Raw genomic sequence first — 13454 nt, forward strand, 5'->3', positions numbered from 1 at the left:
CTCAGGATATGCGTTGGGACCCCACCTGATGACCCCCTTTAGGAACCCCCAAACACCCGGAGAACGGAAATTCAATGAGGTGCACATCCAGACCCGGGCAATAGTAGAGCGGACTTTTGGCCTTCTCAAGTCCAGATTTAGATGCCTTGACAAGACTGGGGGTACACTATTGTATTCCCCAGACTTTGTCTGCCAAATTATTGGGGCATGTTGCATCCTGCACAATTTTGCTTTAAGAAGGGGCCTGCATGTGGAGATATGTCCTGACCTAACCCCCCACCCAGGCAATCCCCCCCCCCCAAACCCCTCTACCCGGTCTGCTGAGGGCCAGGCAATAAGGAGACAACTGTCTGAAGGCATCTTTGCCCAGTAAATGGATCCTAATTATCTTTTTGTTTTTGCTTTGCCCAGAACAAATCACAGAGATTATGTGACCTTTAAATCTTTTCTTTGCAAAATAAATGCACATTACTTATATGCCAATGAGAATGTTTTTTTTTTGTCACAAAACGCACATTAATTATCTCACAATGAGAATGCATGAATGCACGTCACTGTGGTCCCTAGCACAGACACATCACATGCACATCGAATTGGATTAGATCCAAGTACCCCCCCCTTTGGTACTTTGGAGCAGTAACGCCCCGCCACGGCTCCAATTATGTCACTGTGCATTCATACACCATTCAGGAACCTAGGATGACTTCTCCCTGGTCCTGGGGATCCCTACTCCACCAAAACTGAGGGTGACACCCTTATGTTTTCAGGAATGCCACCCCCCCCACATTCACACATCATTCACACACATAAACCAAATCATAAGTACAGTATCAAAAAAAAATCAAAAGTACCTCTGCAAATTAAGGATGTTGCCGAGTGCTCCTTCTGGGCTGGCCACGGGCACGGCCACGGGGACGGCCACGGCCGACTGGGGGATCTTCACGGGGGGGGTCTGTGCAGGGGAGGGAGTATTTTCAGGGGGGGGACTGTGCAGGGGAGGGAGTATTTTCAGGGGGGGGACTGTGCAGGGGAGGGAGTATTTTGAGGGGTGGGGGACTGTACAGGGGAGGAAGCAGCCTCCCCTGGTGTCTGTCCTCCTGCTGGCCTTCCCTCCAAGGCAACGGCTATCCTTGTCAGACAGGAAGTAATGTCAGCCGTATTGGCCTGCACAGCCCGGGTATTGGCCTGCACAGCCTGGGTGAGGGCAGTCACCTCCTGGGCCACACCTGTTGTGGCGTTCCTCAGGTCCCACAAACAGGTGATGACCCCCACGGAGTTGGTGGCCACGTCACCCAGTGACTCCCTCATTGCACCCAGGCTGCGCTCCACCTTGGTCATTGTTTTTTGTATTGCAGACAGACTGCGGGTCTGCCGGACATTGTCCCTCAACAGACTGACCGGCAGACGCACCAACCCCCCCCTGTTTTCCGGGGTCGGCCTCCTACTTGCCCCTGAGGCTTGTGGCCTTGGAGGAGGAGTTGGAGTGAGCCATGGGTGCTGCTGCATGTTGGAGGAGGGTTGGAAGGGGCGACCCATGATGGTGGCCTGACTGCTGGGCGCCTGTGGGGTTCCCTCAGGGGATGATTCAAAGGCCATATCTTGGCCCATCATTATTTCCTGCCCAATCAGAATATTGTCATCTTCCTCCCCCTCATCCTCCTCCCACTCAACATCCAAATTAGGGGAGTTGTGGGCACTCCCCTCCCATGGCGAATCCTGCCCTTCTTGGGACTCTGCATGAGCCTGTCTTGGGGGTGGTGCAGCAGCCTGCCCTGATGGGCCAGCAACCTCCTGCCCTGATGGGCCAGCAACCTCCTGCCCTGATGGGCCAGCAACCTCCTGACCTGATGGGGCTGCCACCTCCTGGGCTGATGGGGCTGCCACCTCCTGGGCTGATGGGGCTGCCACCTCCTGGGCTGATGGGGCTGCCACCTCCTGGGCTGATTGGGCTGCCACCTCTTGGGCTGATGGGGCTGCAACCTCCTGGCCATCTGGGGAGGACACAAAACAATCACAGGTTGTTGGATCCACACACTTGGCACATCTTCCCTTCCCCCACCCACACATGCTAATCACCAGATAGAAATTCCAAAAAATGACCTGTCCTCATAAGAGGATCATTGTCAAAGCCAGGCAGGCCCACCACCTGCTGTGGGTGGAAACACTGGGCCACTGCCCATTCCTCCTCACTCATCCTGACTGGGCAGGGTCCCCCTCCTCCAGTGCCCCTGGTATGGGCATGCAGCGTTGCCAGCTTGTTCCGGGACACGCTCCTCAAGTCATTAATTTTTTTTTGAACTCCAGCGATGGTCCTGGTCTCCCCCCCCCCCGCCGCATTGATCCGATCGGTGATCTTTTGAAGGATCTCCTTCCTCCTGGCCGGGGTGGTGTTGTGGCTCTCAGGGCCATGGAGAAATCGCCCAAATTTAATGACGCCCTGAGCAAGTATATGCTTCTCTGCCAGGGTAAAATTAAGCTTGCTGCGCTTGGGAGCCATGACAGACAACACCCAGCAACAGGGAACTCACCCAAAAAACAAACACTTATCAAAAACAATCAGGCAAAAAAGGAAAACAAAAAACAAACACTTATCAAAAACAATCAGGCAAAAAAGGAAAACAAAAAACAAACACTTATCAAAAACAAACAGGCAAAAAAGGAAAACAAAAAACAAACACTTATCAAAAACAAACACCAACTATACCCTCCAACTCCACAAACACTTTTCCCACAAACAAATCTTACCAACAAACACTGACAAACGTTCAAAGCAGAAGCAACTTGCTTTAGGAAGGGAACACAGGGAAATACTTTTGCAATTGAAGTCTGTTTGACTGGGGCTATTTAGACACAGGGCGATCTTCAAACTAAGTACGCTTGGCCTTTTACCTATCTCACTGATTGCGCTGACCAAAGTTCTGCACATGCGCAGTGAGGTCCAGATTCGTGCGCGCATTACGTCCAGCCCCATTCACGGATGACTTACGCTAACGACGTAGATTTATAAATTTTCGACGCGGGAACGACAGCCATACTTAACATTGGCTGCGCCTCATAGACCCAGGGGCAACTTTACGCCGGGAAAAGCCTAACGTAAACGTCGTAACTTTACTGCGTCGGCCACGCGTACGTTCGTGAATTCGCGTATCTAGCTAATTTGCATACTCAATGGGGAAATCGACGGAAGCGCCACCTTTAATGCAAAAAATTGCATTTAAGATCCGACGGCGTAAGAGACTTACGCCTGTCGGATCTAATGAATATCTATGCGTAACTGATTCTGAGAATCAGTCGCATAGATACGACGGCGCTAGGCCTCTGCCTAGCGCCGTTGTATCTCTATACAACGGCGTATCTGGAGATGCGCCGTCGTATCTCTTTTGAGAATCCGGGCCTTAGAGTTTACATACACTTTAAGGGCTAATTTACAGCAGCTGGTGTGTGGTGCATCTGGTGGGATTGTTGCAATGCCAATGTGTCAAACTCAGCGAATCACACCACTTTTTTTTCAACTGAACTTTATTGAAATGCCACCCGGTGAAATTTCATTCAATTCAATTGGGCACTGTGTGGTGCGAGATGGTGGATTCCCTAACACTGCACTGCGGTGAAAAAAAGTATCGCCTCACCCTGCCCACACACCACTGAAACACAGTGATTTGAACCAGGCAAACAGGAGACAAGGCATTTTGCCTTATCTTGCTTGAATAGCCGCCCAATACAGTCCCATTGCAGCTAATGTGAATGGACCCTTATAGCAGGAAATGGCAATGGGCCAAAGGCTTCCACAGTGCTATGGTAAAAAAACAAAAGAGATTCACAATCTTACGGAAAGTACTTTTATTTTGTTGCTGTTGCTGTTTTTACGGTGCCAGGGTTACTTTAACTATGAGCGCTGTGGTGGCCTTTTCTAAGCACTGGTTAAAGATACTATTGCCCTGGTCGCCTCCTAATTAAAATGTAAATGTTACACTTCCTATAACACATTGATTTATTTAGGTTTGTAACAGGAAATGTTTCCAAATGAAAATCACATGCTGAGGCTTATATCAGCTTCCCTGGGAAATAAATGCTTCACTATTTTAATATGTGTGAACTTAATGCAGCAGATTTCCCACACAGTTAATATTTCAGATAAATCTTAATTTTCTGTAATTCTAAGCAGAAGGAACAGAAACTAGTTTGACTTTATATGCACATACATGAGATAATGCATCCCTGGTGGAATGTACAGTATATGATAATACCAGTTACTGTGTATTTCTGCTTCCATACAATCCTGGGGGCCACATAGAGAGACTTGACAGAGGTTCAAACGTATGACGTGAATCTACAAATCCTTTCAGTCAGGGATTCCTTGCCATGTACACTTTGAATGTGTGATATGTGTGTTTTCATTGCTTGTTGTATGGCACTGGCACATAAAAAGAACACATTTCCCTCAATTTGCCATAATCTCTTATATACACTTTCCGAAATCTAGTGTTAAATCCCAGTCAAATTTAAATGGTGTTTTATGGGCTGTGTTGCCGTCTTAGAAATATTCAGGCCTGATATTTAAAGTGAAATGAAGGTAAAGGTTCACATTGCTCTGCAGGTTGACATAGCGGCATATTCACACCTTTCTTGCTCCAGGAACACTGCTTTGTTAAGCCACCAGGACCTATGGTGAAAGTAAGACCTGTGCAAGATTTTATTTGGCCTGCATGGGCAATTAAAAAAAAGTCTCATTAAAGTGCTTGTAAAGTTAAAAAAAATCACTGCCAGCCCCTCTGTTTTATGAAGCCACTCTACACTGTGTAAGTGTTAGTGTAAAAAGATGCCTCTAAATACCTTTTCTCCAATCTTTTCTGGCCGCATTCTGCGATGCCACCATCCCCCTCTGCGGTGCCACCATCACCCCCTGCCTTCAATTACCCCCTGCCACTAACACCCCCTGCCTCCAATCTCCTCCTGCCTCCAATCTCCCCCAGGCCCCCTGCCTCCAATCACCCCCTGCCTCCATCGTCCCCTGCCTCCATCTCCCTCTGCGGTGCCACCAACAACCCCTGTCCCCATCCCCCACCCTCTGCAGTGCCACCAACACCCCCTGCCTCCAATCACCCCCTGCCACTAACATCCTCTGCCACCAATCTACCCCTGCCTCAAATCTTCCCCTGCCTCCATCCGCCTCTGCGGTGCCACCACAGTCACCATCACCCCCTGCCTCAATCACCCCCTGCCTCCAATCTCCATGTGCAGTTCCAAGCCAAACCGATCTCTGCTATTTTTACTGGCACATTTCCGCAACCATGGACAACACTGAAGTAGCGTGACAACCGATCAAGTCACTGGTGTGCAATCTCCTGAAGGGGGGTCCAGGTGAGTGGTGGAGTCACGTACAAGGGGTCTCTCAACTAGTTTCGCGATTCAAAATCGCTTCATCAGGAGATCTGCAAGTTGATATACAAACATCAAACATAAATACATTGACAAAAACAAATCCGTTGCATGTAAGACATCCAACAACGGATAGCATATATCAATAGTATATATTGGGGAAATAGAGGTAGTGTCGCCTACCTAGGAGCAGCTGTCCCATCAGTTACAAACGCCCAAAGCGACTACGGATATAGTATCTCCCAAGGCGGCCGAGGAGGTGAATATGAAAGGGAACCTATAGATATATATATGTACATTATGTATATATAGTTACTTATCACAATAAATCTGGGAGGAATTTTAAGTGAGAGTGCACTAGTGACCTGGTGGTGAGTGAAATAAAAATGGATAAAGTGACTGGTGATCAAAAAGGGTGTCAAAAACTTGAAAAATTAAGAGAAAGAAGGATAAGAATAGGTGGGGGAAAAGGGGAGGGGGGTAAAGAAAGAAAGGGGGGAACAGGGAACGGAGAAAAAAAAGGAGGGAGAGTAAAGGGGTGAGGAGAGAGGGAGGAGAAAAGGTTTTCTTTTCCCCTCCCTCTCCCTCCCTCCTCACCCCTTTTCGGTCTCTTTTCCCCCTCTTCCCCTCTTCCTCTCTTGCCTTTTCCCCTTCCCCCTTCACTTTCCCTCCTTTTTTTTCTCCGTTCCCTGTCCCCCCCTTTCTTACTTTGTTTGTCCTTGATGTTCGATGCTTTTTTATTTCTGTCTTGTGTTTGTTATTATATTAATAAATTGATTTATATTTTTTGATAAAATTGCTCCTTTCCGAGGTCACTCACGTATCTTGTACCGCAATAGTCCTCCCTGCCCACTTTGTTTTGTGGTTCTCTTGAGTTCTTGGGGTTCCTCCTACTGGAGTCCTCCTACTATCTTACTAGACTTTGGATGATGGTACTGTTCTTATATTTTTTAACTACCTATTTACCTTAGAGGTTTAAAACAAATTCATATTTACATAGAGGTCGATTCACTAAGAGTTAAATAACGGCTAATCTTATGCAGTGAAATACTGCATGCGGTAACAATTGTGCAATTCAATAAGAATTTGTAGTTAAATAACTAATGCGATATTTGTTTGATTTAGCGGTAGTTACAGCATTAGTTAATGCAGCAATTTACCGCATTGAGCTGGTTGCTAAGGAGCAGAACGGGAAGCTGGCCGCCATGTTCTTAACAACCGATGACTCATCAGCTGTCAGCATGGGGTTCTCCCCTAGCCTATACCAGACCCTTTTTCTGGCATGCAGGCCGGCAGGTCAGGAAAGAGGGGGTACATGCGAGCGCACCCCCGCTCATGTACTATACCAGGCCACATGCTTTCAACATAGAGGGGTGGGTTCTTAGGTGCAGGGAGGTTCTGCCCCCCACCCCAAAGCACCTTGTCCCCATGTTGATGATGACAAGGGACTCATCCTCACAACTGTGCTAATCAGAATCTGGAAGCCCCATTTATGAAAGAAGCCCTCAGATCCTCCCCCTATGTAAATGAGCATTGAGTACATCGTACCCCTACCCATTCACCAAAAAAGGGTTCTCTGAATGGACAAGATGAAGAGGCAGGGCCGTGACATTGCCATTCCACGCCATCCAATCAGAGAACACTTTGGTTTTAACTTGTTTCTGTTTTAGAGGTATCCAACTTCATCCCTCTGTAAAATCCTGCTGACCCATACCTTTTCACAGCAATGCCAGCCATAAACTGTTTGAATTTGCATGGTGGGTGGCCCCCTCCTGCCCAACATCCTTTGATTAAAAAATCAAAAGAACAACAGCTGTATCCAATCAAATGCAGTCATTGTTCAGGTATTCTGACAGCCGCCTGTGGCAGTTATCAAAATACAATAGCCAAGCTGGGGAATTGTTAGCAAATGTTAAACTGCATGTAAAGGCAAAACTTTATTTTTTAAAGGCTGCATTTATATACAGTACTTGCTTGATTTAGCCGTTTGTGATTTTATGACACTGGCATAGCTTTAACTATTGCATTGTTTTATCTTATTTTGATTGTTGGTAATGATATTGGGTAAGTCTGATATATTTCTGATCCTCTCTAGCCATTATTAATAACACATCTTCACATTGCTCTTTTTCTTTCATAGGCATTTTTTCACCGAATGATGCAAAATGCAGCTGACAAACTCGATAAAAATGTCACAGAGGAAACTGTAAAGGTTAGTTTTGAAATGCTTGATGTTTTTGTTGTAGAATAGGGAGCTATATTTTGTCTTCTACAAATGACATTATTATGAAAAAGCCCTAACATGGTTAGTTAGACTGTAGCCCTCAACCCAACATGAGACTTTGTTTTAGCTTTTCTTTAAATATCACCAAGCAGGGCATGTCTGAAGTGGTAGTAAACTCCTCTTTTGAACTTGTACCTACAGGTAAGCTTATAGTAAAGCCTCGTACACACGGCCGAGGAACTCGACGTGCCAAACACATCGAGTTCCTCGGCCAGTTCAGCACTGAAGCCGCCGAGGAGCTCGGCGGGGCGAGAGCTCCCATAGAACAACGAGGAAATAGAGAACATGTTCTCTATTTCCTCGCCGAGCTCCTCGTCGGCTTCCTCGGCCGAAAGTGTACACACGGCCGGGTTTCTCGGCAGAATTTAGCCAGAAACTCGGTCGGAAGCTGAATTCTGCCGAGGAAACTGGTCGTGTGTACGGGGCCTCAGGCCCCAAACACTATTAGATTTTCTGGAGAATTTGGTCTTCAGATTTACCAAAACCATATAGTGCAAGGGCCTGCCTGATTGCATACAAACCCTTAAGGTTTGACCTCATATTATATGGTTTTAGTAAATTTGAAGACAAAAATCTACAGAAAATCGAATGGTGTGTATGGGGGTCTAAGACTGGCCATACACCTATAGATTATTTGCAGATTTTCTATAGTCAGATGGAAAAAGTGGGAGATTCCTCCATCCACACAGTTTAAGCGTACATGGAGAAATCTGTTGCACTTTTTCCATCTAACCATAGAAAATCTGCAAATAATCTATAGATGTATGGCCAGCTTTAGGCTTACCTGTAGGTGCTGTGAATATCTCCTAAACTTGCGGTGTTGGAGGATGCAGCCAGTGAAGTCATTAGTTCATGCGCTGTGAAGGGATTGCATACCCGTGCTGTCCTTTCAGAACTCTATGCTGTAAACCATGACTACCATATGCATGCGTGAAAGTTACATCATCGTGGTGATGCATACTAGCGCATTATGCCATTGCCTTGCAGGGATTTTTTTTTTTTAAGTCTGTGGTATACTACCACTTTAAAAGCAGAATTGGTAAGTGGTTGATCAGTTTTGTGTAGAGCTAAGGGGCCCGGGGGTGGAAGAAACTGTTTTGGATTGTGGATATCCTGAGGACTCATTTATATAACCCTTAGGGCTCATGTACACTACAGCTTTTGAACTTGAGTTTACAAGCTGACAAAGTTCCTAAACTCAGCTCCATAAAATCCTGGGGGGGTTATTTACTAAAGGCAAATCCACTTTGCACTACAAGTGCAAACTACAAGTGCAAAGTGCAAAGTGCAATCTGAGGGGTAGATCTGAAATGACAGGAAGCTCTGCTGAGTTTATTATCCAATCATGTGCAAGCAAAAACACTGTTTATTATTTTCCTTGCATGTCCCTCTTCGGATTTACAGCGACTGCACTTCCAAGTGCACTTTCAGTGCAATTTCACGTGCACTTTGCTTTTGTAGTTTGCACTTGTAGTGCAAAGTGGATTTGCCTTTAGTAAATAACCCCCTATGTGTTCATGTACACATAAGCTTTTACAAGAGTTTAGAGGCTGCTGCTGCTGTTAGCGGATGTATAACCTCCCTCAACCTCCCTTTCCTGAACGCGGAAGAATCGCGTTCAGGATAGGACCATTTCAACCGGCCGGCGGTCAGCTTAGGCTTTGTGTACATGAAGTCTTAGATAGATTTACATCATTTTGGTGAGGCTGTTGGTTCCAGTTAGCTGATTAAACTATGCAAGACAAATCATACCTACAGTTCAGCTTTAAGGGTCCATGCACAATGGCTTTGAAAAATGGCAGAAAAAAATAAATATTGTCAGAAAAAAACTCAAATTTTGATCGCTTTTTAGTACTAGTGTTTGGGAGCATTTACAAGCACTTAGCGGTTTTTTTCTGCCAGAAGATCGCTCTCAAATTAGAAGGGTTTTTTTTCTGCCTCTAATCGCTAAGCTTAAAATATGCCTCTAAAAGACCTAATGGGCATGGACACATAAGACATCATTACTTGCTTCTACAGACAAAACGCTAAACTCCTCTAGGAACAGCGTTTTTCTTTTAAGTCAGTGTGCATGGACCTTCAGGGGTATTTATTTGACATACTGTAATCAATAGGAGGGGGGGGTGTTTGAAGTTCAAATCAGGGGAGCCTAGGGTGACAATGCTGCTTTTTCATAGATACAGTGCAGTGAAAAGTGTTGTCACCCTAGGTGAGAAACTGTGTTATTGGCAGAATCACCAGGTGAAAAATAAAGGAACAAAAAAGCCTGAAAAAAGGATACTAATGCAGCCATCACATCCAAGAAACTGGTAAGCTGTAATATATAAAGTGTTTGTTCTTGCATTTATTTGGGTCTTGAAATAATGTTCTAGCAAAGTGTTCACATTGTAGTACAGGCATTCCTTTTCTCTACTCCATGAAATCCATGAAAATTGTATCCATGAAAATTGTATTCATGAAAAGCGTATCCATGAAAAGTGCCTTTTTTGAACAATCGCATCTAATGAATTAGTGAGATGTGTTATGATGAATACAGCCTCCGCTCCCTAGATGTGAATACACTTAGACATTACGTGTACAATATGGCTTAATAAAAAAAACTGTCATAGCCTGTTGGAGCCTTTATTTTATGTGTAGTCAACCATAAAAATGAATTATTTAAGATGGTTATTGAAAAGACTTTTTGAAAATCTGCATGTATTAACACCAACAGGAGCAGATGTGTTAAGCCAAGGTAAAAGCCAAGACGGCCAGACCTAAAGAGCTCAAACCTTCACTACAATAGAACGTTGGTTGGACTGTTATAATCAGTGTTGTGAATATTCTAAATAGATGCAAATGAGCAAACGCTTATAGCACCCAGTCCAATATTCCCTTTCATTCAATTCATTTTCATTGATTAAAAATTATTATTCATTGAGCACCATGGGTGCTTGTGGAATTCTGTCCTTTGTTAAATCACCAGTTATCTTATCAAATATTTTTTTTTTTAGCTACATTTTGTTAATATTTACAACTTTGAATGCTCACATTGTAATCTATCAAGAGTTAAGTCTATTCAAAATTGATATTTAACATATTCTGTAGGTCTGGTGTGCAGGGTTTGGGGTCTGGTTTTGCAAGGGCTGATTGTGTCTGCTTGCATGGCTGGACTGGGACAAAAATGTGGCCCTGGACTTCATCCAGACCGGCCCAGGGCACAACACGTCAGGGTACAGTGCACATCAAGGCACAGTACAGAGTTAAGCACATCAGGGCACAGCACATCAGGGTACAGGGCACAGCACATCAGGGTACAACACATCAGGGTACAGGGCACAGCACATCAGGGTACAGAGCCCAGCACATCAGGGCACAACACGTACAGGGCACATCACATCAGGGTACAGGGCACAGCACATCAGGGCCCATCACAGCACATCAGGGCACACCACATTGAGGCACAGCACATTAGGGCACATCAGGGCACGGGGCACATCAGGGCACGGGGCACATCAGATCACATCATGGCACAGGGCACATCAGGGCACATAGCACATCAGGGAACATAGCACATCAGGGCATGAGGCACATAGCACATCAGGGCATGGGGCACATAGCACATCAGGGCACATAGCACATCAGGGACCATAGCACATCAGGGACCATAGCACATCAGGGAACATAGCACATCAGGGCACAGGGCACATAGCACATCAGGGCACATAGCACATCAGGGCACGGGGCACATAGCACATCAGGGCATGAGACACATAGCACATCAGGGCATGAGACACATAGCACATCAGGGCACGGGGCACATATAACATCAGGGCACGGGGCACATAGCACATCTGGACAGGGGCCACATAGCACATCAGGCTGGGAAAATAGCACCACAGGGCACATAGCACATCACGCACATAGCACATCAGGGCAAGGGGCACATAGCACATCTGGGTACATGGCACATCAGGTCAAGGAACACATCAGGGCACATCAGGGCACATAGTACATCAGGACACATGGCACGTCAGGGCACATTGTTTACCAGCCAGCATGCAGAGTAGCAGGAAGCGTGTGTGATAAGTTCTCTCTCATGTCATGATGCGGCTGATCCACGCCCCGGGAGTGGGAATAAATAGCAGAAATTCATTTTCAGACTCCTTTTCTGCAATAGAAACTTTGTACCGAGCCTAATAAACATTTCACAAGAGAAATGCGGGAGGAGAGAATAAGTAGCACAGTTTACTCAATCAGTTGTGTTTGTAAAATTCAGATTGCACTATTGAGCTCTGTAATCAATGGGCCCTTTTGAGCAAAGCAGAGAAGCCAAGAATAGCATAGAAAACATAGCTCAGGAAAAAGCAGTCCAGAGCTCTACTTATTGGCCTAAAAATTGTATAGAAAATATTCGTATCACCTTAGTGTAATACCTTGAATTTTGTAAACCCTGGTCATAACAAAGAACAAAATGTATGTACAAATGAACTTATAACAAAGAACAAAATGTATGTACACATCAACTTATAATAAAGAACTAAATCTATGTACACATCCACTTTACATTACCTTCAAGACAGAGCAACCCAAAGGAGCCATGTCCGATGAAAATTCTTACCTACTGGCTCTTCTGAAGATACCAAAATTGTCAGATAACCAGTTCAGGTTTTGTCATGTCTGTTAAAACTGAGGCGAGGTCTGGAGGAAGTCAAAGTCCTTAAAGGATAAGTTCACCTTTTGTAACATTTTACATGTTATGCTGCGTACACACGATCATTTTTCAGGTTGTAAAAAATTCAGTTTTTTTTTTTAATGTCCTTAAAAATGATCGTGTGTGGGCTTCAGAGCATTTTTCGGGTTCTGAAAAAAACGGGTAAAAAAAATATAGTTTTTCGGGTTGTAAAAAATGGTCGTGTGTGGGCTTTAATAACGTGAAAAATCCGCTCATGCTCAGAAGCAAGTTATGAGACGTGAGCGCTTGTTCTGGTAAAACTACCTTTGGTAATGGAGTAAGCACATTCATCACGCTGTAACAGATAGAAAAGTGCGAATCGTCTTTTACTAACACAATATCAGCTAAAGCAGCGCAAAGGGTGGCGTCATCCGCATGGAACTTCCCCTTTATAGTGCCGTTGTACGCGTTGTACGTCACCGCACTTTGCTAGAGCATTTTTTTTCACGATCGTGTGTAGGCAAGGCAGTTTTAAAGATCGGGTTGAAAAAAACTTCGTGTTTTCTAGAGCCTGAAAAACGTTGTTTTTTACAACCCGAAAAATGATCGCGTGTACGCGACATTACACCCATATTCAGGGTGTAAAACATGTAACATGTTACAAATCCACCAGTCCCTGCACCTCCCCGATGTCACAGGCGGCGGGGAGATCCTCTCCCCCACTCTCTGTCAGAATCTGTAAAGAACGTGGTTGTGTGGGGCTCCGCCCGCCTGGCTGCGTCACCAGCCACAGAGTCCTGTGAATTAAAAACTACAAGGTCTGGCAGTATTTGCGGCTGTCGGCTTGTAGTTCTCAATGAAGTACCACAGCGCTGTTGAGCGCTTTGGTAGATCATTGATGCTTCCTGTTATTGTGTTGCTGCTTGACCATACAATGTATGGCCAAAAATTAAATGCACAATTTTTTAACCTGCAAAAAGATTTCTATTTATATTTAAGGCAAACTTATCCTTTTAGGCCTCGTACACACGACCGAACATGTCCGCTGAAACTGGTCCGCGGACCAGTTTCCGCGGACATGTCCGACTGTGTGTACGGCCTAGCGGATCGGTTTCCTGGCCTAGCGGACAGGTTTCC

The 13454-nt window shown here is 45.3% G+C and overlaps 1 protein-coding gene across 1 annotated transcript in view; it reads left to right on the forward strand.

Moving 5' to 3' along the window:
* PREX2 (phosphatidylinositol-3,4,5-trisphosphate dependent Rac exchange factor 2) overlaps positions 1-13454 on the forward strand; it is a 370987-nt gene that overhangs the window by 56648 nt on the left and 300885 nt on the right. Inside the window, exon 2 of the mRNA XM_040354370.1 lies at positions 7520-7591. Coding sequence (XP_040210304.1) covers positions 7520-7591 — 72 coding nt within the window. The remainder of the gene's footprint in view (positions 1-7519; positions 7592-13454) is intronic.

This window comes from Rana temporaria, chromosome 5, assembly GCF_905171775.1.
Source record: "Rana temporaria chromosome 5, aRanTem1.1, whole genome shotgun sequence".
Lineage (NCBI taxonomy): Eukaryota > Metazoa > Chordata > Amphibia > Anura > Ranidae > Rana > Rana temporaria.